Source organism: Rousettus aegyptiacus, unplaced genomic scaffold (genome assembly GCF_014176215.1).
Source record: "Rousettus aegyptiacus isolate mRouAeg1 unplaced genomic scaffold, mRouAeg1.p scaffold_m13_p_5, whole genome shotgun sequence".
Lineage (NCBI taxonomy): Eukaryota > Metazoa > Chordata > Mammalia > Chiroptera > Pteropodidae > Rousettus > Rousettus aegyptiacus.
In genome coordinates this window covers 56,555,146-56,580,280 of record NW_023416308.1, presented here as the reverse complement: position 1 = coordinate 56,580,280, position 25,135 = coordinate 56,555,146, and the positions used below count along the sequence as shown (strand labels likewise).

The window sequence follows — 25,135 nt, the reverse complement described above, 5'->3', positions numbered from 1 at the left end:
TGCATAGTATAATAAGGCCCTTAATACTAGAATTTATACTTTGAAGGAATAATATATAAAAGAAGATTATTCCTTTTAGTTTTTGAAAGCCTTGGTAAACAAAAGACTGTCCTCATTCTCTAATACCATATAAGGTTTAGGACTTTTATAAGCAAACATGGTTCAGTTTTACATTTTGAAATACTATTTATATGTAAGTATTGTGTTTTAGTCTGACTTCTATATTATTTCTCAAAGTGATTTTCAAAGAGTTAGGTTTTTGAGAGGTCATTATTTTCAAGACGTCTTTGAAATTCTTTTATTTTTCCATTCCTCTTTCTGCATCTGTTTTGTATTAAATTCTAAAGGGTGTCTAAGTGTTATGATGTGTTTAGCTTTAGCTTTTCAAATCCTCTAGTTTCTTTCATGGACTATTTTTATCATATTATAATATAATAGTGACTTTAGGAGTCTAGAATTAATAACTCAGTAGGTAGCCTCTTAAAGAAGTTTTCTCTCAGTAAAGGAGGAAGAGGAAAATTTAGAAATAACTATTGGCCTATTTATTTTCTTTTGACATCTAATATCCCTCATATAAGAGAAGCAGAAAAGATCAATTTAGAGAATTTGGAAAGAACGACACCATTTTTTTTAATGATTATTTGATGGCTCTTAGAGTATCAGTGTACAGTAGATGAATTCTGAATTATATTACAGTTCCTCAAAGATTTATTGAGCGCCTATACACTAGGCATCTGTCCAGGAACTGAGGATTTGGTTATAATCAATACCAAGCATTTTATGGAGCATATCTGAATACAACTGAGGTAGAGTGCTGCGTCTAAGGGCCTCAGTCTTTTAGAGTAACAGACTTACAAATTGACACGTGGTGAGCGCAATGGAAGAAGTACATTCAGAGAACATAGTCCAAGTTACATATCCTCCAACCTGTGGAAGCAGAGCAGACTTCCACTAAACTAAATAATATTTGAGCCTATTCTTAAAGGAGAATAAAGAGTATTGCAGGCAAAGCAGGGAGAGGAAGCAGAAGGGGAAAATACATTCTAGGTAAGAGACTAAGCATGAGGAAAATATGAACGATAGTGAAGTTCTGTCTTCCAAATTCCAGTAACAAATGGTGATCTTATAGTTAAAACAAACCTCATCTGTTACTATAGTAATTCTATTATAAAGAAAGCTTCTCATATCACCTATTAAAGTTAAGTAAATGACCATTATTTTGTTCGTTTCCAATTATAGCAAGTTACATATTTCTAACATAAGTAAAGCTGCCAGATTTTTCCAAATTAAATCCAGGGATAAATTACATGTTGCTTAGCATAAGTACATGTGTTTTACATAAATTTACATGTTGTTTGATGCTTTCTGTGGGGTATATAAAAAAGACATTAGCTATTACAGTGTTAAGATTCAGAATTCAGAGTCATGAAAATAATTCCCTGAGAAGCTTTATGTGATTTTTTCAGGAGGCTGCTTATTATTCTAGAAACAGTTCTAAAAATACAATGCAGTTAAGGAAAAGTGGGACTAAAATTGGAACTTCTGTTCCTTCCCATATTTATTCTTTTATTACATTATATAATTTGAAGACAGGTATTATACCTATCTTGCTAATCATTGCCAGCCCCTGGCATCATGCCTGGAAGATTGTTTGCTAAATAAATATTTGTTAAATTTATTATTGTATAAACAAATAGAATTATATGCTGTTATATATAATCGCTTTCTCATTTTCTTGCTCATTTGCTAAACTATCACGCCAAAAAAAAAAAAATAGTAATATACCAATATCAGGGAAATTTTTAACACATCACTTTACAAAAACTTAATGATCATTTATAATGTGTATAGCATTAAATCAGGCCAGGAAATACATAGTTGAGTCAAACATGATTTCTCTCTTCTAGAACTCTTTATTTAGAAAGACTTTTGAACACTATTTAATGTGATAATTGTTATAGTATTGAGATGTTATACTGTTGAGAGAAAATAAAACTCTGGAGGAGAAATTTGAATTATTAATCAAGTATGTCATTGGCAGAAAGACTTGTTCTTACAATTAGTGTTCAACTGGATTCATTTAAGTTCTTTACTAAAGTTATCGATCAACTAGTATAAGGTAAAGTAATACTCTGATAGCTTTTTAATTCCCCTAAAATCAAGCTGTATCTCATTATATACCTTACATATCTGTAAAACCAAAATAATTAACTATTGTGAAGCAATAGCTAAAATAATTTAGAATGCATTAATTGTGAAGATACAATATTGTAGCGAACAGTTCTAAGATGGCAGATCAAGAAGTCTAACTGAAACTATAAAATACTGTATTCTATCCTATTTAACACGTGATAGCCCCACTATTAAATATAGCATATCAACAAAATTTGTTTGAAAGTACTTATTAACTATAGTAATAGTATTTTCTAAAAGCATTTCTGAAACCTTCACTCTAATTGCTATTCTCCATCATCACCTAAGTGGTAAAGAATATCTAAAGACCTTGGGCTTTCCCTGAAGTAGGGACCTGTGAGTAGTAAGGACCTGTGACATGCTTTGCTCACTGTGCCCATCATATCAGTAATGATTCTGAATAGGCTATTGCAATGTCTCTGGTGTTTAAAATAACTTTAGCCAGTTTTAGAGATGCAAACATTTCAATAAGAATGTTTTCATTTGCCTTTAAGAATAATCAGGCAAAATAAGTTAAGGATTTTTTTTTTTGCTTAGTTTTTTTTTTGAGTTTTACCCACATTGTTGTTTCCAACCACATATAGTCTCATACCAAAATTCTGACTCGAATAATCCATTGTTCTGTTTTATTTTTATATTTTAGGTATTGAGATATAAATACCTTTAGAGAGAAGGAAATTTTATAGTTTAAATATCAATGAATACACTCTGAACATTTCCTTTTTGTAAATGAATAACTATAGGAAAGGAATTAAGGAGTAGTTATCCTAAATGTATAGAGGTGACCATTAAAGATAGTCTGTCAGTTAGTTTTTGCTACAAAACAAACCACCCGCAACTTAGTGGTTTCAAACCACCATTTATTTAACTCCTCATTCTATGGGTTGGCAACTAGAGCTGTACTCATCTGGTTTATCTACTGGTCTCAGCAAGACTCACTCATGCATCTATTGCCACCTGCCTGCCAATTTCCAGGAAATAATGTTAGGGATCAGCTGGCTGGAGGCTGGGGCTACTAGGGCAATTGGGCCACGTGTTTCTTATTATCCACCAAGCTAGCCCGGATTTGTTTACATGAATGTCTCAGGGTTCCAAGATCTAAGAGCAGAAGTGTCATCATCCCTTAGGTCTAGGCTGTAAACTTGTTCAGTGTCACTTTTGTCACATTCTATTGGTTAAAACAAGTCATAAGTCCTTACCAGATTCAAAGGATGACAAAACCTCCTGTTGGGAAGAACTGCCAAGTATCGTGGCTAATTTTTGCAATCTAGTACCATCTATTCTCTATCCAAAGTATTTTTTATTTTTCTAACTTGCAGTCCTCCCAGGATCCACAAAATTCTCATCCAATAATAGTTGTAATTGCTGTTTCGGTTAGCTTTTAATGCAAAATAAACTTCGCCAAATTTATGATCCAATTCTATGGGTCAGTGATTTGAGCTGGACTGTTGTTTTCTCTGCTGGTCTATGTTGGGCTCACTAATGCATCTGCAGTTAGCTATCAGGTCAGCTGGAGTTGTTTGGAAGGTGGCTGCTAGGATAGCATGTGTCTGCTCTAAGTGATCTCTCACCCTACAGCAGTCTAACCCAGGCTATGCCACATGGTTTTCACGGGGTTCCAAAAGAGCAATCTCCAGTGTGCACACATATTGCAAGTGTCTGTTTGTTCATGTTTGGTAATGTCTGAGTGAGCAATGCCAGTCACTTAGTGAGGCACGGTGAGTGTAGGAGAAGGTCACCTAAAAGTATGGATCCAAGAAGGCACGAAAAACTTCAGGGCTGTTATTACAACAACCTTATCACACAGTTTCACTACTTAATGATCAGTGTCAAATGATTCTTAACTTCAGTTATAGTATCATTTTTAACACTAAACTAAAAGCTAGATTATGCATGTGGTATTATGTAGTATACAAAATGAGCGTTTGGAAAAATAATCATTTGCATAATACTAAAACTCACAAACTGTCAAATGCTTTGACCAAATTAACTAGTCACTATCTGAACTGACATTTCTCTATTGAATTAAGTGATAGTAGTCAAAGCACTTGATGTGATTATAGTCATTTTTCCATTTTATAAAGTTTTTCTCTTTTTTTCAAAATGTTAAGAAATTTAAATCATTTTACTCGTTAATAGAAAATTGGTAACAGAAAACATATTAACAGAAACATTGATTCTAATTTAAAAATGAATTGATTTTTATTGGTATTTCAGAAAAATAACATGTTGTGAAGATAATTTTAATATTTTCTATCTCATCTATCCTAAAGTAATCCATATTAAATGTCTCTTCCAAAAATTGGTTCTAGTGATTTCTGTGTTTTAGTTATATTTTGATAGGAACACAAGCAAATATATTTATTAATGAACTGATGAAAAGAGATCATGGATATATCTAAAACATGAAATATACCAAATATTTTATACCCAAATGAATCCAAAGGTTCTGTTAGCCAGCATATTCAAGTTGTTTCTCATTAATTAATGATGGTAATATTATTTGTGTTATCATTGATTTTTTTACAGCTTAAACTATTGAGAAAAATGGAAATATTTATGAAGGTGATTATAACTAGAGTTAAATTAAGAATTTATCATATAAAGCTGTGAAAAATAATAGGCTAATCTAATTAAAATAGTACAAGTGAAAAATATAACTATTCCAAATTCATATCATTTTCAACTTCTACATTCAGTAATTTTGTATCCTATGAAACTTACTTATATGGATTACTGTGGCTTTAAGGACCACAGAATGTAGGATATAAATGTGTTCCTCAAGTAATTATTACACTTGAGAATTCAAAAGGTTTTAGGAGTTTTCAAAAGACATCTAAAGATAAAAACAAAGATGACTACAGTATATTGACTGAGACATGCTTAACTCGACAAAGTTTATAATGAGTATGGTTTACATTAGGCAGTTCTGTTGAAGTCCTTAGACTCAAAAAGGTGAAGATTCCATCAGTGAACACAATGGCAGAAAATTAATTTTCCATGATTTTTAGCTGGTAACACCAAAGAATCCCATGAATACCATCAAACTCCTTCAGGAAACCTTTCAAGAATTTTTATCTAGTCATGTTTATAGCTCTAATATATGAAATCAAGAAGACTTGAAAAATTAACTCACCATATGACTTAATATACAAAAAGATAATTCAAATATAGACTGTATATGAATCTGCATAGAAATCACATGTACAGCCAAGAAATATTTAAATAAATATTACTGAATATTTCTAGGTAGTCAATTCATAGTACAGTATGCTTAACTAAGTCAAAAATAAAGACCGTCTATTAGCTTGAAACATCCTAGTGACATTGAGCTCTATCTAGAAAGCAGTTACAAGTGTCATCTTGTGTCTAGATCTTTTTTGCCAGCCATGGAGGTCTCATCTAGCATCATAAGCTTTACATTTACTGTATCATTAATATTACTCACCAGCAGTTCTTAATGTTAAAAGCAAGGTAACATGCTTTTAAGGTTCGGAGTGCAGTTGTCAGCATTTACACAATTGTGTTGGGTTGACCAAGCATGGAGAACAGATAACAGCAAGAGAACATTGTAGCAGCTTTCCCAGGGTTAAGTAAAACATGACCTTTGCAAAGAGGCTTGAAAAGAAAGTATAGAGAACAATATATCACGTGAAGACTATCAGAATGAAGCTATAGATTGCTAACATACAATCATAGTGCTAGACCATTTTGATATACAGCAAAAGGAAATACAAAGAGTCTTTATTAACAGATAACTCTAGAAGACCTTACACCAGAGGCAGAATCATAAAGAGACTAAGTTCTAAATAACCTTCTATAGTCATAAACAGAAGGGCTTGGACACAGTGTAGGAAAAACTGCTTATCAGGTATTAATTGTTTTAGCCACATAAGCTGATTAGCTTATAGCAGCATTTGATGATATAGACTTAGCTTGGTGTTTCTCCATTGTAACCATGTTTTTCAGCTCTAAAAGTCAATTTTTCATTTTTTCACCATAATGTGGATAGTTTTTTTCTACTTATACAAATAATACAAATTTACTGTAGATCATTTGAACATCCTAAAACTAGTAAGAAGAAAATGAAAATCCCTTGGAATAACACTACCTTAAGATAATCACGATTAATTTTTATAATCATTTTCATGTATCTCTTCAAGCATACATAGACACACATGTTACACAAGTGATGTATCATATATTCTGCTTTTATTAGGATGACTTTACCCTAATTTTATCCTCCTAAAATAGCATTTATTATAGCTAGTTAAGCTTATTAATATCTTAATATGTGACTATATATTTATTCCTTGTTCTACTAATAACCCTAGGTGAATTTATATATGTACAGTGATATTTTTGTCATTAAAAAAAATTAAAACATATTTTACATTCTTTTTCTGCATCTCATTACTCTTATTCAATAATCTTGAAAATCTTTCCATGTCATCTGACATAGTTCTAATTCATTCTTTTCAATGGATATATAATAGTCCATAGTACGACTATGCCTCTATTTAACCATTTCCCTATTAATAAATATTAACTTTGTTTTCTGTTGTGAGATATTTATGAACAATGCTAAAGAAAACATCTCTAAGCATTTCTATCCACATGTATTAACAACTTTCTTTCTATGGTATAGATTCTCAGAAATTGATTGCAGGGTAAAATAATAAAACTGTTTGTAATTTCAATAGACACTGCCAGATTTTTTCCAAGAAATGTTATAAACGTACACTACAAGGTGACATCATTACACAGTAAAAGATCAATATATTTGGTGAGGAGAAGGTGTAAAGAGTTTTTGGTGTGAACCCAGCTTTTTCTCTATTTAGCTGTATGACCTTGAACAAGTCATTTCGCCTGAGTCCTCATCTTCTAATTGAAGAAGTTAAATAAATGACTCCTAATGTTCTTATCTAATACTAAAGTTCTATAATTTTTTAAAGGTTATATTCAAAGACTGAAACCTAAGAAACTCTCTAAATACAGCTTCCAGTAACAGTGAAATCATTTTAATATTTTTAGTGAATGCTAACCATTTTTTCAGGAGGGCGCATTCATAGCTCCAAAATCACATATTTCTTTGTTAAATGTTGCATACTTGCTTGCATAGAATATACTTCAAAGTTTCATGATGTCCTTAGAATTGGAGACATCTTAATGTAGAAGGAGCTCCAAATTGGAAAAATAATCTCAAACAGAATTCTTCTCTACAAATAAGAATATATTTGTATATATAATATCTTGATAAATGATAAAACATTCCTCTAAAGGTAAATAAAGATTTCCTCTTTAAAAGCAACAGTAATCTCATAGGTCAAAATAATGTCTTTTCTTTTCTTGGTAAGAGATCAGCATCCCTTATTTTGTATAACCAGCAAACAAACAAAATATTCACCTATACTGAAAAATTCAAGCCCTATCAGTATGAAATTGTAGGACAAAATATATATGCATATATAATTGGTAGTGCTGTCAATCAAAAGACGTACAGCTTTGAAAACTCTTGTAAATATTTTTGAAATATCAAAGCTGTATTATATAGTTACAATAGAGTGAAGAGAGAGAGTAGAATATGGCATATTCATGATTTTCAATTTCAGTCTAAGTAAACTCTGATTTTTATACATTAAATAATTGGTGGATTCTTTTTCATAAAATTATAAAGCTTTGTTATTAAAAATGAGACTTCTGTGGCAAAGTGTCTTGACTCACTTTCAAAATGTCAGTTGAATTTAACTGAAAGTCCTTGACCTTGAACTTTTCATAGTTGGCTTTTGATTGACACATTTATTAATTTGACCTTTTGTTTTAACTGAATTATTTTTTCCCTGTTTGAATCTTCATTGGAAGATTACTGTTATAGCCTACAATCTAAGTAGTTTGAGTAGTCTTTTCTGACATTGATGTTCTTGAATTCCCTAAATTCTTAGTATTTTTGATGTTGATGTGAAAGACAGTGCTTAAATAGTTGCTGTGACCCAAATTTCTTTTTTTTGCAGTAAGATGCCTTTTCATTCAGAAACTTGTCCCTAGCATTAGTAACTATCAATTTAGGCTTGGCAACAGAATACTCAATATTTGATCCTGAAACACATAGTTGAAGTAATACAGCTACTTGTCGAAGATTGCATTTGTTAAATGTTTACTAATATTGCAAATGAAATGTAAATACCTAAAAAAATTGAATTTTGAGGAAAAATCTTGAAACAGCTAGATATTTAAGTGGCAAATTTATTTTTAGAAACTCATATAAAATTAATTATTCCATTGAAATATTATGTTTTTGCAAAAAAAGGTTAAGTATAAAAGTGTCTCCACGGCTCTTTTTTTTTTTTTCATATATGTTAATGCACTTATTCCCTAACAAACCACATCCTTTTATATAGTGAAGAGGCTTCTATGTGTCACACACTGTGCTAGGCATGGGGTATACCAGAGTTAAATAACAAAAATCCAATGGGTAAATTTAAAAATCTCATTGACTCATTGTATGATCCAAGAATTGAGCAATATCCCATCTCATTAAGTAGAAAGGAGCTCCGAGGAGCTGTACAAAATGGAAGGCTTTTGTAGGCAAAATGAGGAAGAATGGATTATTTCTTAGGTTAACCTGCCTGTGGGGGATGGAGGTGGGCTACCTCACTGAAGCTGCAATTGGGTTAGTTGTTAAGTCTAAGTTTGGTGGCATCAGCTTAACACAAGTGACTCCATTTTGAGCCAATTGTCTCTTTTTTAATAGTAGTAAACTGAATTTCATCATTATTTATAAGAGTGAAGTACAAATATGGTTGATACTCATATGGTCAAAATGTAGTTAGAAATGTCTTTAGGTGACATATACCCAATGGATACAAAGATCTTTTCTTTTTTTCTTTTTTATTTTTCAATTACTTTATAGCTCAAGAAGATGAAATGAAAAATAGTTAATTTTTCAACCCAGCAAGTTCTGGATTGGAAGTAGTTCTCTAAATTCTTCCTGAAAATGAAGGTCCTTTTTTAGCTTAAGGGTCACTCCTCTCATATACTATTACAGACAACTAAAAGTCAGTAGTCAGCACCTTTCGGCACTTGCATTCTCCCTATATATCTCCTTTATCAGATTTGTAAATTCATTAGGAAACTTTTCTATCTTACACATTACCACAGACAAGAATTTTGCCCATTTTATTTTTCGACAGTTCAAAACTCAGGTACACCTTTCTTCAGTCTCTTATTACAACCTCCTCAATGTTATTTTGGCCTCCATTCACAGTTTCATTGGGTTCTTCTCATTTTGTACTGAGGGGCTTTTTGCTATAGGAAAATACCTTTAATATTCTAGTGTAAACAGAGAATCTTACACTTTGTTGTAAGTTGCTACACACCTGGGATCTTCACCCCAGGGACATATGTTATTTAATAGCACCATAGATTCGATGATTGCCAAGGCCCTTTCTTACTTTGCCTAGTCCTTGACCTCTTAGCAAGACTGGAGATAAGAAGTAGTTTTTTGTTTTTGTTTTTTTTTAAATCTAGAGTCCTGATTCTTTCGCTTTATTTTAAATATATTCTTCTTGAGAAATGAGTGATTCTCTTTTTTCTTTCAGCTCATCTCTCTATATTTTTACCTTATTATACACTGCTAAAAGAAACCTATTGGTACTTTGTTTTCTTCCTGAAAATCTCCCCAGGCAAATTCTAAGTTTGCTCACTGTGGTTAATATGTTGGTCATATCATCTTGGATGGTGCTCAACTTGCCAGCAGTGCCTAACGGATCACCTTTTCTCTAGTCTCCAATAACAATTTCCTCACTGTTCCTCAAGACCTTATCAATAGTCTTTTTGAGATCCTTGCGGCTTTCACTGACACTGTCTTCATGGCCTTTCCAGTCTTTGCACCATAACCCCAAAACCAATGCCACATGTTTTGGCTTTAGTTACAGCAACACCTCACTTCTAGGTACAAAATTCTTTTATGGTTATTCAACAAGCCACTCCAAAACTTGGTGGTGTAAAACGACAGTCATTTTGCTCTTCTTACAATTTTATGGGTCCTGAAATCAGGCAATTGACAGAGAGGATGGCTTGAAATTCAAAGATGGCCTGAGTCTGTTTCGCAGTGGCTGATACTTCAGCTAGGGTAGTGAGTGAAAGATAGTAATGTTATTCCATTTTTAGACAATGATGTAATTCATCCTAAGGAAAAACATTTATTATCTGTCATGACTGTTAATATTTTTTTGCCTGTCATTGTTGCCACACTGAACCAACCTATGGACCAGGTGTTACTTAGATTATAAAATGTCACTGAAGGAATTCCATGAGAATGTTGCTCTATCATACAAAAACTAGAAAGGATTTTTTCATAATCTTAATGATATAAGTTTAAATACTGTTCTTGCTTAGAATTCTCTTGAAGAAAACTGCTCTTGCATTACAGTTTTGAAACTATCAATTTCTAAGTGAGAATGAGAGTCCCTGTATGGTCCTTCCAGCTCTAGGACTGTAGAATTTAGATGAAGTCATCATCTCCATTCTTGAAAGTCTCCATCCTTGTCAGTCACCAACAAACTGAGTGTACACTACACAGACTGAAGCTGGCAAAGGTTGTCAGTGAGCTTTGTGTTTGTGTTAGAGATGCAAGAAAAAAAATAAAAAGAATATTTGGACAAAATAACACATAAATATACTAATGTCTAGATGGGACCATACCAAATATTTAAAATAAAACATAAAATTTATCACTCTGTTTTTTAACACAAAACTTAAGAACATGTAATCTATTATATTTCTATGTTTTTACATCAACATAAATTTAGAAAAAGACTGCAAGTCAATGAGAATAAAAGAGATGGTGCAGGCATTAAAGTTGGAAAGGATAGGAATTTTATAATTTTCAAGGAGATGTATGCCAACTCCTCGATATTTATTCCAAAGAGCATCATCGCTTAGATTGTGTATACATGTTCTAGGAGATCCCAGGCAATATCAGTGTGTAGTGAAGGGTTCAGCAGGACCAACTTCATGGACGTGTAACTTGTGTAGTCACACAGGGCCGTACACTGAGAAGGGTCGTTTGCTTGCTATAATGCTTGGCTGTCACCATTTTGAAATTCTTAATAATTTTCGGACAGGGAACCCACATTTTCATTTTACGCTGAGACCCTCAAATTATGTAGCCAGGCCTAATTAGGCTAACCTGTGTAGCCAGTGGTTAGTTAAACCTTTCTGTAAGAGATAAGGCTTGAGTAAGGCTTTAACATATGAGATAGAATTTGTTGACTTTGGCTGGTCCCTGGGGAACCACTTGAAGAAATATACAAAAATCACTATAATGGGAGAAAAGATAGGTTAATGCCAGCATCAAATGCTGATTTAAAAACTGGACTATCTTGTGGGCAATAGGTGAAGATAGCCAGTGAAGATTTTTGCAGTGTAAACAAACAAACAACAACAACAACAACAACAACAAAAACAGTTTTAAAGAAGGACTTTAAAGAGAGACAGAGGGGAGATAACACAGAGGATATAAAGAGCTGATTTGAAAGCTACTATTAAAACCTTAAATATAGAATGATGGCTAAAACTGTATAGGGCACACGGGAAGAGAAAAGACCTTTCTCTGGACCCGACCTGAGTATCGTGCTATCAGACAAACACATCCATCTCTCTTGTTCACATCTCCTTCAATCCTAGATGCAGATATAAGGAAAGCTGCTCCACATTCTCTTCCTGTGTTTTTTTTTCCCATCAAAGCTACATTAGACTAGATACTCTTTAAGTGCTGTCTGTATAACCAAAGTTGAATATAGCATATTAAAATAAATATCTATTGGATTAATTAGTGATAATTATGTAAACAATAAAAAGAGGATAAGTCAAATGTTCTCAGTAGTCATGTAGGACAAATCTTGACAACAGGTAGAATGGAAGGAGCTAAGAGTAAGTTTAAGAAAGCATAAATTGATAAATTGTGTAACTTTATCTATTTTATGTCTTTTTTTAACTTCGAAGGTCTAGATTAATATATATTAAATATTAGCAATATAGAAATATAGAAATGAAACTATTTGTACTTAGAACCTGTCTTCATCCATTGAGTCTGCTATAATAGAATACCATAGATTGGGTAGCTTATGCACCACAGAAATTTATTTCTTACAGTTCTGGAGGCTGAGAAGTCCAAGATCAAGAATCTGGAATATTCAGTGTCTGGTAGGAGCCCGCTTCCTGTCTGATTTGTAGATGGCTATCTTCTGTTTCCCAACGTGGTGGAAGGGATAAGAGCTTTCTGGGGTTTCTTTTATAAAGGCACTAATCCCATTTATGAGGACTTCTATCCTCATACTCTAATTATGTCCTAGCAACCTCCCCTCCAAATACTATACCATCACATTTGGGATTAGGTTTTAATACATGAATCTGAGGGGACACAAACATTCATTCTGTACCAGAGCCCTTTTGTTTTGGTCATTTATCTTAATCTTAGATAAAGGAATGCCCATTTACCTCTCCACTAGAGAAAAGAGATCAGATGAGAGACATCTTTCAAGAATCAGGCCCAAACACGCCATCTAAGTCTGGCATCCACTGACATGTTAAATGTTACATCCCCTAGACCTGTATGTCTACTTGGGATGTGATGCACATGGCGTGTTGTCATTTATTTGGTATTCTTCATATATTCAATTTTATCATCTAGGAAATAAGTTAATTTAATATTCGTATTTTTAAATTTATTATACTAAATTGAAATGTAACTGGTCCAATATATTATTGATTTGAGATGCTTTATAATGCCTAATCTTCCTTTGAACTAAGATAGTGGACTGATCTCATGAATAATTTCTATTCATGACTTTGTGCTTATAATGCTAAATGATCCAGTTTGTATATATAGCCATCCTAAATTCATCAATGAATCATCAACTTGTTTTTCCTCTTTAACTTTTGTCATCATGTAACACTGTTTCTATATTTTTCTTAGTCCTAAAAAATACCTTATTAAAATATGCATTGGAAAGTAAATACCAAGATCCCAGTAATGAAATATCAGGGCCATTTTTACCCATTTATAGTCTTCAAAGCATTGTTAGATGTATCTGATATATCACCAAATTACACATAACTTTTTATTGAATAGTATTTTGTCTAGTATTTCCTTCCCCGGTAGCAATTAATATTTGTATTTCAGATAATATGTCCAAATTATTTGAATGCCCAAGTTAGTATCAGCTACTTTCTTTAAAAATATATTAAGACCCATGTCATTATAAATGTAAATCCCATTATATAAAGTTTTAAGGAAAAAAAAAACAGTTGTAAAAAGGAAAAGAGAACGTGTGTGTGTGTGTGTGTGTGTGTAAAATTTTCGTGTGGTAGAGTACTTTAAACAAATTATCCTCTAGGAAAAAGAAAAAATTACTAGAAAAAAAGAAAGAAACCTTGAAAGTTGGCTGGGTTCATGCAAGTGACCAGTATGTAAATCTCTAAACGTGAAGTAAGAAATATTCATTGTTCTTGGGTCAGTATAAATTCATTTCCTAATTATTTCCCCCCTCAAACTGGAATAAACCAGACCAATTTTTTTAAAGAAAGAAAGAGAGAGAAAGAGAGAGAGAGAGAGAAAGGAAGGAGGGAGGGAGGGAGGGAGGGAGGTCGGTATAGTGAAAGGATAGTGAGTAACATACAGTACACTCCATCGACCTCCAAGCGCACTCGCAATATCAGCTCACACTCCCGCCCTTCCCGTCATTACTTCCTTCCTTCCTTCCTTCCTTCCTTCTCCTCCCTCCTCCTTCCTCCCCCCCTCACCGCCCTCCCTCCCCTCCCTCCCTCCCAACCCCCCAGCACACCCATCGCCCGCCCGCCCTACCCCCACTTCTTATTGGGAAAATCTTTTAGCTATCCAAGACTTTATGTCAATAATATATATCATATCTAATAATCCATATCTCATAGCTAGAAAAGATTTTTGAAATTGCATCCTAGAATTTATATGCCATATTACTTTGCTTTATAGAAAGGAATGGTTTATATGTGTATTGGGGGCTGGGAATGCTTGAATTACTCTATGTGAGTCCCTTGAAAAAGTGAAATAAACCCTAAATTAGGGCACAGAAACTGCCCTACCTAGCAGACTTATGACTGAGTCATTCAACATGAGCCCACCATTTACGAGAACGTGCAATTAAAGTTATATTGATGTTTAAATGATACATTCCTCAGCATTCTGCTAAATCTTGGTTTAAAAAAAAAATGCTTTCAGAGTACCTCATACTTTTGAAGCATTTCCCAGTAGTTCAGGCATATACATTCTTTCACTCGATTTTCCTCAGTACTCATGAGACAGTGCAGCTGTTATTATCCAAAAAATAAAAAAAAATAAAAAAGACTTTTTCATAGCTTCAGGGCTTGGAAAGTGTTGAACCAAGGCCTTCTTATTCTGAGTAGAGTGGTTTTCTATAAGAAGGAAAAGGGGATACATGTATATCAAAAGAAGTAAGTGTTTAAGAAAACTTACCACAGCTACAGAACATGTTGATATCCAGTTTGTCGAAGGAGTGAATACCAGTTAAAGAAATATTCCTCTTGGCTGAGAGTACAATTAGAGTGCCCTTTAACAGATATCATTTGTCAAACACTATGTGTCAGACACATTGCTATGGACTTTACTTGGATTATCATATCGAAGCTATGAGAGAAGCTCTGAGGAATGTAGTAATTTTCCCAAGTTCGAAATCAGTAAGTGTTAGAGCAGGGGTTCACGCAATTTTGTGTCATTCCAAAACCTATATATACTACTTAAATGCTCTTTTTCCCATTTTCTTTTCTAATTTTTTTGAGAGAGAGAGTTAAGAGGGAGTGGAGGAGATATTATAAGGCACAAAGAAGGAAGGAAGGAAGACACTCATGCATCTATTAGCTTACCCAGTAATCACTGGCTGCACTAATACCTAGTTCAACTCAGGAATGACCATAGTGGACTTCTAAGAAGACTTGAGGGAGACTCCCAAGAATGTCAAGTGCTAGTTTGGAGACATGAGTGAAGTGCTGTTGAAGCGTACCTAAACAATGGCAGAACTAATGAAGCCGAAAGAGTGTCCAGAAAGTCTTTACCAAGGAGAAGGAGCTTGTGTTGTGTTTAAAAGTATCTTTCCAGATAAAATTAAAGAGCATCTGCAGCAGAACAATAGGGAGAGTTATAGGAAGTATTTCAGTGTAAGGGGAAATGCAAAGTTGTAGAAAAGCAAGATTCAGTCTTAGGAGGTGGAATCATGCCCTGGGGAGACTTCTATGTTGAAATAAGGAGATCAAACTGTATCTTCAGGACAAGAGCCAGCAGACACTTTGGACAACAAAGCTAAATGAACTTTCATTTTTAGGAAGTTTTAACTAGCAGTCTTATGTTGGATGAGCAGGACACTTAGTCAAGTGAAAGCCAATAAAGAACTAGACTTGTGGAAGGAAGACATGCTCTGTATTATTCCTGAGTCATAAATAAAAGTGATATAATCTAGCAACTGCTCTAAAGAGACTTTGTGATCAAGAAATGTAAATGACTTTCCATGTTGCTAGTTTCACAAAAAAGTGAACATACAGCCTCTTTCTTAAAGAGCTTCAACATTAATTCATGCAAAAAATATTTATTGTGTTTTCACCATGTGGCCTGCACTGTGCTAGATTCACAGTGAAACAAGCCTTATGTTAATCACTGATTGTGGAGAAGTTCATTTGAAGCAATATGTAACACAATTTGTTCATAAAGCCAAAGAAAGCAGTAAAGAAGACAAAATATAAAGTAAATGTCAGAGAAAATAAGAAAAGAAAGTAACTCCTAAGAGAGAAAAAGTAAAAATGAGATTTAAGCTTAAGAAAGCAAGCATCTGCTGTGAGTAACCGTTTTATTAAAAGTGCACTACATTGCGAAGGTTCTCTCTCAGGAACTGCATATTGTGGGCTGAGATTAAGTATAATGGGCTCCCACATGAATTCTTCTCATTACTTCTCTTGAAAGATCAGTAAATCTACCAAAAAGGTAATTTAGGTTTAGTGTTCACAATTATTCATTTTACTTTTAATCTTTCCTGTTTAAAATTATAAAATATAATGCAGATATAATCCAAAAGAGAAGAGATGGGCCCAAAATGAGATGATTTCAACTCCTTGAATAGTTCCAGCATTGATAGATATGCAGTAAATTATAGATATTTTATTCTTGATAGGTGGTGATGGAGCTTCGGCCAGTTTATAGGGCGATGCACATTAAGCAAGATAATATAAACCTCACCCTCCTGAACTCCTTGGGCCTTTATGTAATTTTTAATGAAATCTCTTCTTAATCCCATTAAACTTTTATTTCACTACAATTAAACAGAAAGGACAAAAATTTAGGGACTTCTGTCCCAGATAAAAATAAATACTTGGGAAGAAAAGGATCAGGAAAATAAGACAATTAATTATATAATCACAGGAATTTGATTTTTTAATAATTTTTTAAAAGTGAAAGTCTGAATGACTCATAATCCTTAGTTTTTCTGCTATTAAACTGCTCTGAGATTTACTTTTATGCTATTATTTTTTCCTGCTATTAAACTATTTCCAGTTTGTGATATTGAAAAACAAGCAAGTAAAAAAAGAATAAAACAAACAAAAATCACATTTTTCAGAAGCATATTTCTAGAAATAATATAGTCTTCTCTGAATTTCTGGGTCTCTCTTTGGCTTTTCTATTATAAAGAGGCCCCATTTTGAGCTCATAATGTGCACATTGATTCTCAATTAATTTAATTGAGTACCCCATTAGGAGAGCTTCTTAGAAATTCAGGGAGAAAAGGAGATTTTCACACCTAAGATGGGCCCATATTGCATAAAGTGGTAAATATATTGAAGCTCATTTATATTTTATTAAATTATGTTGATTTGAAACTGAATTATGGCTTATAATGTTTACAGTTTGCTTTTGTTTTCCCATATTAAATCAAAAAAGTATTAAAGTGTAGATTTCCTTTTCAAATTTGAAAAAAGTAAGTCCTTAGTCTAGTAGAGATGAGAAAATGAAATTTAAGAGTAACACTTTATCCTAAAGAAATTAGCCATGTAGGACATTCACTGAACAAATATCACATTACTTAAAATAATTGTTATGACATTTTAATGCATTCTCACCATGGAGCATTCCCTTGTAAATGACTAAACCAGATCATGTCTTAACAATTATTTCATGAGAGAAAACTTCAATACCCTTAGAATTTCTCATAAGACTAATAGGAAGGGGAAAAAATACTAGAAATGAAATATCAGAAAGAAATGATCTAAAACATAATATACAGTTAAATAATTCATTTAGATGATAAGGGGGCAGGGGGGAAAGAATCCAAAGGATTTCCAGAAATTCCTCTTTCACAGTTTTCAAAACTTTTCATTGGTGTATTTCAAAATAAAGGCAAACAACTAAACTTAATCATCACAATACTGCCCTCTAAAGACAAAAGCATCATCATTTTTTAAAGGTAATTCACTCATTCCATCAAAAATTAAAAGATCTCTATCTGGGGTGCTTCTCTATAACTTTAATTAAACATTTCTTCATATGCTTAACTGTTGTTGGAGTGAAGTGTTGAGTTCTCTGAACATGTAATTCAAGCTTCATAAATCTACTCTCATACTTGGCAATTGTTTTTAATTCTCAACATGGAAACTTAAAAGTATATTGGAGTTTTGTTATGCCATTATCTGAAAATACCTCACAAGTTGTTAATACCAGATCTTACATATTCATGAAAAAGGAAATCTATCTTTCCTGATAGATTAAATGAAAGAAGATTAAGTAATGGGAGGTTTGTACCAGTCACTCTAGAGTATAGGTAGGATCATCACTGGTCCCATGAATTGATATATATAAAAGATATTCTCCCTGGTACTTATTGATCTTCTTCATTGCATTCATTCTTCAACTATGTTTTAATCATCTGCTCCCAATGAAAATCAGGTGTTTTGAACCCCTTTTGTGTTTTGTAACTGCATTGATTAACAGAGATTTAGGCTGACTCCTGGATGGTGGTGGTTATGGGAGGAATAAATCTTTGTTAAGTAAAGACACATGACTTTGGGACTAGCAATCCTTCATTTAAGCAGTATCTCATTCTGTTGCTCATGGTGTACTTACAAAAGGAACCATTCAATAAAGTTACACAAGATAATCTTTTGACTGCCATTTTCTCATAATAATTTTCACAAGTTGCTATTCCTTTCAATGCTGTTTTCTTGCCACAAAAATAGGCCTGTCTCTGAATAGCAAAGCAACAATTTTTGCTCATTATTTTTTCCTATACTTTTAAAGATATGAATTTGTGTGCATATTTAAATATTGTAGCTGCTAACTCATTATATGCAATATTAAATGTTCAAACACTTTATTAGCGATTGTTAAAAACAGAACTTTCATGTGTTCCTTAAAATAGGGCATGTTTGATTTCTGAATTGTTGTCATATAAATTATAAGGCTAAAAATGGGCCCTTTGACTGAATATGCAAAATTCCCTTTAAACCACCTTGAACTAGGCAGATTTGCAACATTTTAAACTGGCACTTCATCCCTCTTTCAGCAAGCATCCTCTGCAGATTTAATGATCAGGAACATCCTTCTGGTGCATGCTGGGAGATATGGCTGCAGGGTACAGACCACAGCAGACAGTGTGTCAGATGAGGCAGAACTTCTTGTTAGGGGTGAGTATGCTAATAGTGCAGTCTGAAGACATGATCACCATAAATTATCATACAAAGGAATTTAAATGCATGGACTTTGAGCACATCAGTACTGTGCATTTTACTTTCAATTTTACAATATATGTCATTTTGCTTAACCTTTTGCCTTTGAAAATATTACATGGAAAACTGCTCCTTAGTAACAGACAAAACCTACAGATCCAACTTTAGAGTCCAAAACACCTTTAGTAATAAATGATCACTAAGTATTTAACCAACTTAATTCCAAACAGATTTTAAACAGTTAAACCACAAAGACACTTGGACTACAGAGATAAAATTTGTTTGTATGTATGTGTATTTTTCAAATGCAAAGCTAGTGAAACCCCCAGGCATGTTTTTTCCTCCACTGACTTCTAAATTCTGCTTCCAAAACCAGGAAAACAGCATGCCTAATATGGTGGCATTTGCTACTGTTAAGTGATAGGGATTTTTTGAAAGTCTGAAAATGTCTTTCTGTGCAGAAATTACAGTTAAGTGGTTGCTAATTATGACCAGGCTTCAAGTTCTATGAATCTATAAAGCTACGTCTTGTTTGCATTAAGTAAATGACTACAGCACCAATTTCTTTTAGCACATTATTCTTAATATGGGAAATGCAGCTCCTAGTATGCTATTTCTTTTTCTTTCTTTCTTCCTTCCTTCCTTTCTTTTCTCTTTTCTTTCCTTCCTTCCTTCCTTCCTTCCTTCCTTCCTTCCTTCCTTCCTTCCTTCCTTCCTTCCTTCCTTCCTTCCTTCCTCCTTCCCTTCCTGCCTCCCTCCCTTCTTCCCTCCCTCCCTTCTTTCCTTACTTTTTTCCTTCCTTCCTTCCTACCTTTTTTCCTTCCTCTCTCTTTTCTTCTTTTCTGTCTTCTTTCTTTTCTTTTAGCTCTTTATTGTGACACAAAGTACCTAAAGAAAATTTCACAAATTATAAGTGTACAGGTGTACAACTCAGAAAAGTTACAAAGTCAACATATGAAACTACCATTCAAGACAAGAACTAGAACATTACCAGAATCCCAACTAATGCCTCTCCCTTTTTGATTTTAAACAATTATATTTTTAGTGATGTAAATATTGCATGCTAAGAGCCTGTGCACGATCTCTGCAAATAAAAATTTCATAATCCATAGCAAAAACTTATATTTTAGATTAACAATTAACCTGTCTTTTATTCACTTGTTTTCCAATTATAATTTTAAAGAATATATTAATATAAAAATTTTCAGCAGAAAACATAAGACATATAGTAAGCTTCATGATCTCTTTGTTTTAGTTGTATCAAAGGTTTATTAATTTTTGGTAGTGCATCCATCATTGGTCCAAGTAAAATGTTGTTTTGATACAAATGCATATCTGGATGAGTGGCAGCTTGTTCATTTTTTGTGTGTTTGTTTATGTTCAGAAGGTTATCTAAACTTTTCTCCAAATTTATAGCAAGAATATTGATCTGTATTATCTATTATAAAACATCAACTTTTTGAAAGACTCATCCTCATAATATTCCATTTAGCTAAAAAATGTTCTATTATGCCTTTTGAAATAAAAAGGCTCATGGAACTGCAAATCCCACACTGCAGTCAAATTTATAGAAAATTGTTTTCTTCTTGTGCTATGGTCTGTTTTAGATTATGTGTATTTATTGTGGAGCATTTGCCTAGTAATTTAGAATGATGCTCCTAAAATTGGAGCTTTCCAGATAAATAACACAATTTAAAGGCTGATAACAAGAACTATGTATTTTTACAGTGCTATGAGGGGCAAATTTAAGTAGCAAACTAACATTCTGCTTTGTAAGTAAAATTAAACTCAACAGGGTTTAGAACATAATTCAGGTTCAGCTTTTTCATGTTCTGCTCTTTTAGCCTTTGGCTTTATGCCTAGGAGATGATAAAATGCATAAATTTTGGAAATATACTCCAGAGCAATTTCAAACAGGTTGCTATTGTCTGAATATTCATGTAACATTCAGCTCAAGCTTTCATTTGAAGTGAGTTTGATCAAGTCGCCAATTTTCTCTCTCATATTTGCATTACTTTTCTAAAATTAGTAAAAATAGCTTGCCTCTTCTGCTTGGTTGGTCTAATACAGATTTAAAAACTGAACTAAGGATTCTAGTTCTTTTTATTTTTGCTATTATTTTTTAAGTTAATAGCTCCTGGTAATTGAAGGAACTTAGATGCTTGCATATTGCTTTTTTTAATGTTGGCTTATGAAATAAAACTAAAAGTAGTTTTGTCCTGCCAATCTTCTTTTTTTTCATTCCTCCACTCATTGGTTTGTAAAGTTGGGCCATTCTAATAGTACAAGCCGCAAAACCAAAGCTGAGCATTCTAGATGGAGTTTTTCCAATAATGGCTACAATTCCAGCAGCAAAATTTCTACAACACTCTAATTCAAGTGTGTGCCATATAAAAATGGCAATAGTAATGACAATTCTGTCATCCATCTTCTTGTAGATTACCATCATTGGTTTGTCTCAGAAGTCCACTTTCCTCAATGCTGAATCTGAGGAACATTCTTGGCTGGCATGGAATATGTTTTTATAACCCTATAGAAACTTAGGGAACAAAAAATCTATATTCTCCTATGTTGTTGCAGCAACTCTTACCGTCTCCTTTCCCATTAGAGATAGTCTATGTAATTCTTTTGTGTATCTCACCAAATCCTGTAATTCTTCGCCTCGCTCCCCAGGAACACTATATTAGAGGTCAGGTGTGTGTTCCTAAGACCTCACTATTGCCTGTTTAGAATCTGAGTGTTCCTGACTAATAACTCGTGTTTCTCCTCCCATTCACTGCTTTAAAACTGTTTTCCCCTAAATACTTGTTTCTACTGTTGCTTTACTTTGCTTGTAAATGTCAGTGCTATTATTCACCACCTCTATTCCACTATTATTACCATCCTCCAAAAATTGAATTTTCCCATAAATAATCACCCAAAGCATAAAACTGCTTGCTCTCACATTTTTAATATTCAGTGAACCAGCATTATAACAACACCATGCATAATTTGGAGAACCATAATAGAAGTAATGAATATGTTAAAAGAAATTATTATCCTAGAATATAAAAATAAATTAAAACCACACCTAGGCATCTGTGCACAATTTAAGTCACTTATTCAAGTGTGATATAGAGAAAGTAAAGCAAGACTGTGCTACAGGGAATCTCTTTAAAGATGGATAAAACTATGTTATATTATCCAGGGTAAAGGAGGTAGGCCATTAAAAGATAACCTCACTGAGGGGGATACAAAATTTGTAAAGAACTGATACTCTAAAGCAGTATGACAAATGATCAAACACAATATAAAAGACTCCAGAGAAAGGAACATTCATTTATTTTATTCTATTTTACAAAAAATGAATGTTAGAATATGTTTCCCAAAGCGAATATAAGGATAGGAAACTATCATGGTAAATGTGTTTAGCTGAGCTAAAGTAACTGAAACCAGAGCATGAGCTCTGTCAATTCTGCCCAGAGGCAGAGGAAACAATAAAAATTTTACTTCCTAAGTTTTTTTTTAATTCCTATTACTCTGCTCCTTAATGCAAAACAGTAGGTCAAGGAACTCTTAGGATAGTTAAAGAAGAATCTATAATATCTTGCTTCCTTCTGAATGCACAGCCTATGTGCCCTCTTTCCCCCCAAAGTTGGACAATGCTCATTTTCTGAATTATAATTTACAAGATGAATCTGACATGTATTAAACGGAATTTGAGAATAAAGACTCCATCTCAGGATCTAATTTTGTTGAGAGACATCTAACTGCTTTTAATCATTTATCCGTCCTGTCTCCCATTACTTCATATTTAACCTGGAGTTCAACCTGTCTTTCTATCTTACCAGCTTTAAACTTTCCATCAATTCAATTCCATTTATTCTTTCCAAGAAAATTTTTTCCTTGAATATTTTACCGTTAATCTCTCCCAATCCACCTAGTCGCTTTTCACTGCAAAACCAAAACTACTAGTGTTTTGTTCATTAAAGAAGTCAATAGGTATTTGTTAATAATTTGCTATTCATTTATTCACTCACCCGTTCATTAGGCACTTGCTCTGTACCAACGACTGCATTTTGTACTTGTGATAAAAAGATGAACACACCAAGGTCTCAGCCCTTTCTGTGGTTCTACATCCACTGTCCACTAGTGTGAGAGTCACCTTTGGGAGAGGGGTGAGAAACACCAAAAAAGAGCTCCTGGATAACTTTCAGTCTTACAAGGGAAATAATGAAATACTAGGAAAAAACATAGGCTTAGCTATAGGACTAGCTAAATAATTTGTGAGGCCTCATTCAAAGTGAAAATGCAGAGCCCCTTGTTCAAAATTTGCTAAGAATTTCAAGACAGTAGCAGCAGAGCCATTAGTCCAAGTATGGAGACTTTCTGAAGTAAGTGTCCTTTGCCAGCCCTGCATAACTATTAAATTATGTAATAATATATGGGAACAAAAGGACTTTAGAAGAGGGAGGGAATCAATTAGAGCAAAGTTGTCTAAATCTCAGTTTTCTCATCTGTAAAATTAGCATATTATTGCCTTCTCAGAGGTACCAGCTTTTTACACAAAAGATCGTTTTTTATTATCCTACCCCATGAGGCTTATGTTTTGAAAGATTTTGTTTATTGTATTGAAGTAAATATTAATTCACATTTCTATTTTAATTCTTACCAAAGCCTCTTATCATCATGAGATAGCTGGTGTTACCAAACTGTGTAAATTTAATTCCAGCCAACAACAAAGAGACTTTGCATTGTAGCTAGTTGTGAAGTGTTATCTATTTTGTTTTGTTTTGTTTCCTAATAGCTGAAAATAACCTAAAGATAGCAATTAAACCAATTGCTACCTGATGGAAACCATTTTAGAACCTTTGATTAATTTTTTTCCAAATTCTACCCAGGCTGAAATTTTCAGTGATTCTCACTAGCAAGAGAGGAAAATTTGAGAATTTTCTCCCTTTTTCCCTTGGAGAATGCAAATACGGTCACTTTCCCAAACAAATATAAAGGGAAACTCAAGCTCAGTTTCTTGAACATATTTTTAACACATGTTGATTTGAGAATTAAAACAGTATTAATGTGCTCCATCTTTGTATCTCTCACAGCACTACCCTTGTGAACTGTGTAGATTCCAAATTGATATAAACATTTGTCTTTATCATCTGGCCACTTCAGAAAGTTTCCAAGCTCTAGAGTGCACAAGTATTTAACACGAGTATCTTTTGGAAGATAGAGTTTGCCTAGGTTTTTTTTTCCCGTCTTTGATCTAATACGATATGACCTTATACTTGGAGATTGCACATATTTTCATATGGTGGAGTCTCTAGTGAAAATAAAAAGGCAGTAGGCATAAAAAGTAAAGCTAGTTTTGCCAATATGCTGATACTTGGGGATCGAAGGACAATCACAAATGTTTTCAGTCTAATTTTAATCTTAATAGTAAATAAATTTGCAAAATAATTTGTTTTAGAACAGAAATTATTCAGTTACTATATTTGCTTCTACAATATTAAAAAGATTTTTGAAATAGAGACATAAAGTATTCTCCCTCTTGAAGAAAATTGAATCTCATTCATGCAGTGTCTTATTGGAATCCCTCACATCATTGTAGAAATTTTAGATCACTGGTATTACTAGTACTAGATAAGATTATTTTAAAAACTTATACCAATCACTTGCTTTTCTAGCTTAGATTTTTCTACATTAAACTAGTTTAATTGACACCTGTAAAATTTCTTTTAGACACTGACTATCAGTTTTTTTTCTCTTATGAATTTCATATAGTTTCTTGCTAACCTGTGGAACTCTTTAACAGCTGAGTAACATTTTTGGTCAATCATGTTTAGATTATCTGTACCATATTTAGTATGGCTCACTGAAGTGACCGTTGACTGAAGTGACTGTACTGGCCAAAATGATCAAATAGGTAGGTAGGTAGGTAGGTAGGTAGGTAGGTGGGCGGGTAGGTGGGTGGGTGGGTGGGTGGATGGATGGGTGGATGGATGGATGGATGGATGGATGATTAGATAGATTAGATAGATAGATAGATGATAGTAGATAGATCTGCAAAAAAAAATCAAAAAAGTGAATTATCATTGTATACAGAAACTAATTGATGGAGACTAAATTTCTTATATTTTATTCACTCAACAAATATCAAGTGCCTGCTAAAAGCCATGTTTTCTTTTAAGCACTAATATTT

The 25,135-nt window shown here is 33.3% G+C and overlaps 1 protein-coding gene across 4 annotated transcripts in view; it reads left to right on the top strand.

The window, feature by feature from the left end:
• The window catches only part of CNTN5 (contactin 5), a 1,096,099-nt gene that overhangs the window by 977,157 nt on the left and 93,807 nt on the right, over nt 1–25,135 (top strand). For all 4 annotated transcript variants that reach the window (XM_016134020.2, XM_016134019.2, XM_016134021.2 and 1 more), the window contains one exon: nt 18,792–18,912. In XM_016134020.2, the coding sequence (XP_015989506.2) occupies nt 18,792–18,912 (121 nt within the window). The remainder of the gene's footprint in view (nt 1–18,791; nt 18,913–25,135) is intronic.